This window comes from Centrocercus urophasianus, unplaced genomic scaffold (genome assembly GCF_019232065.1).
Source record: "Centrocercus urophasianus isolate 14NV4802_14NV808 unplaced genomic scaffold, USGS_Curo_1.0 seq_56, whole genome shotgun sequence".
Taxonomy (NCBI): domain Eukaryota; kingdom Metazoa; phylum Chordata; class Aves; order Galliformes; family Phasianidae; genus Centrocercus; species Centrocercus urophasianus.
In genome coordinates this window covers 196069-202380 of record NW_024885155.1, presented here as the reverse complement: position 1 = coordinate 202380, position 6312 = coordinate 196069, and the positions used below count along the sequence as shown (strand labels likewise).

At 62.5% G+C, this 6312-nt stretch overlaps 1 protein-coding gene across 1 annotated transcript; it reads right to left on the bottom strand.

Moving 5' to 3' along the window:
- Positions 1-969: 969 nt before the first annotated feature.
- On the bottom strand, positions 970-5595 carry MOB3A (MOB kinase activator 3A). The gene is made up of 5 exons (XM_042835956.1): positions 5551-5595; positions 4991-5138; positions 3605-4099; positions 2590-2792; positions 970-1121 (listed from the first exon to the last, which is right to left on the bottom strand). Exons 3-5 carry the CDS (start codon positions 4020-4022, stop codon positions 1092-1094), a joined length of 651 nt encoding a protein of 216 aa, XP_042691890.1. The 5' UTR covers positions 4023-4099; positions 4991-5138; positions 5551-5595; the 3' UTR covers positions 970-1091.
- Between the last annotated feature and the right edge of the window lie 717 nt (positions 5596-6312).

The following is a 6312-nucleotide window of genomic DNA, read 5'->3' as shown; positions in this document are numbered from 1 at the left end:
TGAACATACAGTGAACATGCAATGAACACGCCAGCAGGGCCAACTGCACCCCGCAGCCTGCACGCCCTCTGCATGTTCCCTACATGTTCATTCCATGTTTGCTACATGTCCCCACGTGTTCCTTGCATGTTCATTGCCTGTCCCTGCATGTAGTTTGCATGCTCTCCACATGTTCCCTCCACGCTCTCTGCATGTTCACCCTGCTCTTTGCACACTGTGCGCTGCACGTTCCTGCATGCACTTTCCATGTTCCTTGCATGCACTTTCCATGTTCCTGCATGCACTTTCCATGTTCCCTGCATGCACTTTCCATGTTCCCTGCATGCACTTTCCATGTTCTTGCATGCACTTTCCATGTTCCCTGCATGCACTTTCCATGTTCTTGCATGCACTTTCCATGTTCCTGCATGCACTTTCCATGTTCCCTGCACGCACTTTCCATGTTCCTGCATGCACTCTGCACGCTCCCTTCCCTCTCACTGTGCTCCCTGCACACACTTTGCATTCCCTCCTCGTGTTCACGGCTCTTTGCACTCCATGCATTGCACGCTCTCTGCATGTTGGCCGTCTGCAATTTGCACATCATGCACGTTACCCCACGCTCTGCATGCAAGCACTCCTTGCACACCTCCTGCACGCACTTTGCACGCTCCTCTCATGTTCTCTGCACGCCCTGCACCCACCTCACCCCCCAGCACACCCAGCAGCTCTCCCTGCACCCCCCTGATTGCTTCCATGCAGGCTGTGTGCATCCCTCTGCTCACATCCCCCTCCATGGTGGAGCACACGGCTGCATCTCCTCCATCCACCCTTTTGAGAACCCCCTCCTGCACTGCAGTCCCATCCATCACAGCCCCCTGCTCCCCGCCAGCAGCCCGGAACTTTTCTTCTTCCTTTCTTTTTGTTTTTAATAATAGAAATGGCCATGGAAAAAGAAGAAAAGAAACAAACAAACAAAAGACAACCGACCAGAGGAACGGATCTGGAACATCTCTTACAAAAATACTCCTGCTATTCTGCAGCGATTACAGCCTTAAAAATATAAATCCATTTCTGTAAGGAAAAGGTCTGCGCGGCGCAGCGGGGGTCGCTCAGTGGCACATCTGTGCTGTCATCTCCTTCTGCAAAGGGACCAGGAGGTCAGGTACACAACTGCAGCACGGCCCCCTGCCCCACTGCAGGCATCCCTCAGTGCCCCCCCACCGTGGGGCAGCACGGCCCACTGCCACCCCTTCATGCCCCCCCAGCTCCCAGTAGGGCAGGACACCCCATAGAACCACCATCACCACCCCTGGGTGCCGCCCTCTTCCCCTCCCTCGGTGGGGCAGGACCACCACTGCCACCCCCTCGTGCCACATCCCTGTCCACCAGTGGGGCAGGACACCCCATAGCCAACCCATAGAACCACCACCGCTGCCACCCCTTCATGCCACCCCCTCAGTGGGGCAGGACAACCCACAGAACCACCACCAACACCCCTTAATGCCAGCCCCCACTCCCCCCAGTGGGGCAGCACACCCCACAGCCACCACCCCTTAATGCCACCCCACCTACCAGTAGGGCAGGACACCCCGCAGAACCACCATCACCACCCCTTAGTGCCAGCCCTCCCATGGGGCAGGACACCCCACAGAACCACTGCCACCCCTTCATGCCACCCCCCACACCTCCCCCAGTGGGGCAGGACACCCCATAGCCAACCCCACAGAACCACCACCACTCCTCAGTGCCACCCTCTTCCCCTCCCTCGGTGGGGCAGGACCACCATTGCCACCCCTTCATTCCACATCCCTGACCACCAGTGGGGCAGGACACCCCATAGCCAACCCCATAGAACCACCACCGCTGCCACCCCTTCATGCCACCCCCTCAGTGGGGCAGGACACCCCACAGAACGACCATTGCCACCCCTTCATGCCACATCCTCCTCCTTCAGTAGGGCAGGACAACCCAAAGAACCACCACTGATAGCTCTTAATGCCACCATCCCCCAGTGGGGCAGGACACCCCACAGAACCACTGCCACCCCTTCACACCAACCCCCCCCCAACTCTCCCAGTGGGGCAGGACAACCCACAGCCAACCCCATAGAACCACCACCGCTGCCACCCCTTCCCTCCCACTCAGTGGGGCAGGACACCCCACAGAACCACCACCAACACCCCTTAATGCCAGCCCCTACTCTCCCCAGTGGGGCAGGAAACCCCACAGCCAACTCCACAGAACCACATTGATGCCACATCCCTGTCCACCAGTGGGGCAGGACCCCCCGCAGAACCACCACCAACACCCCTTAATGGCACCCCCACACCCCCATGGGGCAGAACATCCCACAGAACCACCACCAACACCCCTTAACGCCACATCCCTGTACCCCAGCGGGGCAGGAAACCCCACAGCCAACCCCACAGATCCACCACCACTGCCACCCTTTAACACCACCCCCTTCCCCCCACTCAGTGGGGCAGGACCCCCCGCAGAACCACCACCAACACCCCTTAATGCCACCCCTATGGGGCAGGACATCCCACACGCCACCCCTGCGTGCCACCCCCTCTCCCCCAGGCCAACCCCCCCCTCCCTGCCCACCAGGGGCTCCAGCTCCTTGGTGTCGATGAGGTTGAACTCCTTCACAAAGTAGTAGAAGTGCTTGTAGCACGTGTTCACGTGCGCCTCCGAGCCCATCTGCGTGATGCGGTCGAAGTGGTGGATGTAGACGTGGACGAAGACGCGGAAAAGCCTCGAGAGGATCTTCTTCACCACGGGGAGGAAGTTCCTGGGGAAGGGCGTACCTGGGGGCAGCACCAGCACGTCCCACAGCCGCTCCCCCCACCCCGGCACCCCGGTGCAGAGCAGCACGAAGCGCCGAGCTCTGCTGCAGAGCCGCTCCTCTCCCCAAAGGAAAAGGGCTGAAAAAAACCCGCTGCGGCTCCTCCTGCACTGAGGGGTCTGCAGCTCTTTGCTTAAGAGCTACGGGCAGCGCTGGGGATGCATCTGCTGTGCACCCTTGGGGTCACCCCTGCCCTCAGGAACACCCCTGCCCTGTATTCGGCACTGGTGACGCCTCCCCTCGAGTGCCGCGTTCAGTTTTGGGCACCTCGGTACAGAAAGGACATGGAGGTGCTGGAGCAGGGCCAGAGAAAGGCAACAAGGCTGGGGAAGGGCTTGGAGAATGCGGCCTGGAGGAGAGGCTGAAGGAACTGGGGCTGTTTGGTCTGGGGAAGAGGAGGCTGAGGGGAGACCTGATGGCTCTCCTCAAATACCTGAGAGGTGAGCAGGGCTGGGCTCTTCCCGCTGGTGACAGGATGAGGGGAAATGGCCTCAGGTTGTGCCAGGGGAGGTTTAGGTTGGACATCAGGAAAAAGTTTTGTACAGGAAGGGTTGTGAAGCCCTGCAATGCGCTGCGCAGGGAGCTGGTTGAGTCACCGCCCCTGGATGTGCCTAAAAACTGCCTGGATGCTCAGGGCCGTGACGGAGCGGAGGGCTGTGGGATGGGGCGGGACGGCCGGGTGGTGGTTGGACTCGATGCTCTTTAAGGCCTTTTCCAACCCGAGCCGTTTCACATTCCTACCCCTGCGCCGACGCAGAGCCCAGAGCGACTCACCGACGTTGGTGGGGAAGATGTCCTCGTTGTTGATCTGCACCTCGATCCAATCCATCAGCAGGTTCATGTACTGCGGGGCGGACAGGGCTGTGGGCTTCCGGTACTTGTGCTCGTCCTGCCAGCGGTATTCGTACCTGGGGCCTCCCGACATGACGGGGCAGGACTGCTCGGTGCAGTAGTCGCTGATGGTGCCGTAGATCAGGTTGATGCGGTTGAAGAAGTCCACCACGTGCACGGCCACCCAGTCGTTCTGCTCCTCGCCCGGCGGCAGCTGCACGGCCACCTTCAAGTCCAGCCCGGCGTTCAGCGACGCCTGAGCCTTCTTGTGCAGCTCGAATCGCTGCGTGCCGGGCTCGAATTTACGTTTGGGCCGGAAGGTTTTGTCCTTATTGAACACCTGCTTCAAAGCGTGGGACATCTCGATTCCCTGCCGCCGTCACAGAGCCGCCCTCCTCCTCCTCCTCCTCCTGCTGCTGCTGCTCATCCACTCCCAGCCTGCAAGGCAGCGCGGCAGGGTTAAGAGCAGCCCGAGCAAAGGAGAGGCGAGGCAGGGATGTGAGCACGGATCCCAAAAGGACGCCGATGAGGAGCACGGCGCTGTTTGTTTGCAGCCATCGATACCCACAGCCACCCTTCGTGTTGTCAGCGCTGGGCAGCCCTGTGATGGGAGCTGGGGCTGCAGCCAAACACTGCGCTGTGCGTGGGGCTGAGCGGGGCGAGCAGCTGCTGCTCTGACTGCCAGCAGAGCCGAGGAGAGGAGAAGGGGGAGAAACCCTCATAGAGCTGCACTGGGGATGGGGGAAGGAAGATCCCCTCCAAGCAGCGACGCAACGCGAGGCACCGCGCTGCCCTCACAGCCAGCATCCCGCTGTGGCAGCACTGCGGCTCCTTTAAGCGCTGATTTCACAGCTCTGCCGGCATCCAGGAGCCGGGCTGAGCCCCGCAGCAAAGCAGGGCCGGCACAGAGCAGCCCGGCCGCGATGCTGAGCACACAGCAACATTTCTGTCCGTGAGCAGGAAGGCAGCTCTGCTTCCAGCCCGGAAATCGATCCGCCTGAGCGCAGAACTCCGCAGAGCCGCCTGCAAACGCAGCTTCAGATGTTCTGCTGCTAAAGGTCCGGATGAACACAAAGAGCCCTTCATGGCACAGCGCGGCGCCGAGCCACAAACCGGCAGCGCTCAGAGCCGACGGGAAAACCGCGGCTCAGATCCATCCCTAAAGGCTGAGCATCGTCCCGGGGCACGGGAGAGAAAGGGCGGGGGATGGGGGGCACGGAGAGCCGCAACAGGAGGGCGGCACAGGGGATGGAAGAGCGGCGGTGGGGGCAGCGAGCACCGCGGGTGCGGAACGGTGGGCACCACGGGTCCCGCAGCGCGGATATTTACCCGTATGCGAGAAGGAGAAGCTCGGAGGCTGAAGGTCGTCCTCCTCTTCTTCCTCCTCCTCTTCCTCCTGTTGCTGAGGTCCCACGGGTAAGAGCTTCACCCCGCTCCGTGCCGACTCGAAGGCCGAGGGAGCCGCAACGGTGCGGGACTGAAGGCCGAAAGAGAACGTGAGCTGCGGGACGGAGCTGCGGGGCGGTGCGGGAGGGGATGGGGGGGATGGCAGGGCCGCAGCCGGAGAACGAACTGCGGGATGGGGGGTAACAGAGAGCGGGGGGGAAGGGAAGGCGGGGATAAAAAGGGATGCGGAAGGGGACGGGGAAAAGGGATGGGGAAGTCGGGGGGGAAGGGGACGGGGAAGCGCAGCCGCTCCGGCTGGGAGCTCCAAGCTCGGCTCTCGGCTCCCAGCAGCACCGGAGCCGCTCCCGGCAGCCGTGACCCCCCGCCCCCCCCACGAAGGCATTTACGCCGCAGGCATCGCCCGGGCCGCCCCCCCCCGGCCCGCAGAGCCCCTCGGTTCCTCCCCAGCCCCCATTTCCCCCCCCGGACCCCTCGCTCCTCACCCGCCGTTCTGCCCCTCGTGCGGCCGCAGCGCAGCCCCGCGCGCCCCTCCCCCTCCGCGGCGCTCCGCCGGCGCTACTTCCTCTTAAAGGGGCCGCGCCCCGCGCTGCGCTTCTTCCTCTTAAAGGGGCCGCGCTGCGAACGACGCTCCTCGTTGGGCGGAACGGGACCCCGGGGGGTCGCAGTCCGACGTGCTCGTGAAGGACCCGCGTTGCTCATTTTATTCTGTTTCCTTCTTTACGGCCAGCGCGTGCGGCGCGACCCCTCCGGGCAGGAAACCGACCCCAGACCTCACCGAACTCGCAGGATCGTTCCGGTGGGAAAAACCCACTTAAAGCCCCACTTCCAATCCCGACGCGCCCCCACCCGCCCACGGGCCGCGTCCCGGTGCTGCGACTCCAAACCCCCCTTAAGCCCCACAGCGGCCACGGACCCACCCACACCGCGCCCGAGGGTTCAGGAGATCTCGGGGCTGACGGAAGGAAGGTGGGTGCGATGGGAGAGCCGTGAAGGCGGATGCGGGTCCCGGTGGGGAAACAGGGCAGCACGGGCTCCGCGGTGCCGTTCCTCCCCCTCCAGCCCCACCCGGAGCTCCGCCGGTACAGATCAGGGTCAGCCCTGACGCAGCCCGCTCTCCTTTGTAATTACTAAAAGCTGGTTATTCTTAGAAACCCTAATGGATTAAATTAGAGACGGCACGAAGCGTTGACACAGCACGGTAATGACATCCTGCAGCTGAGTCACGGCTCCGGCCGGCCCGCGGC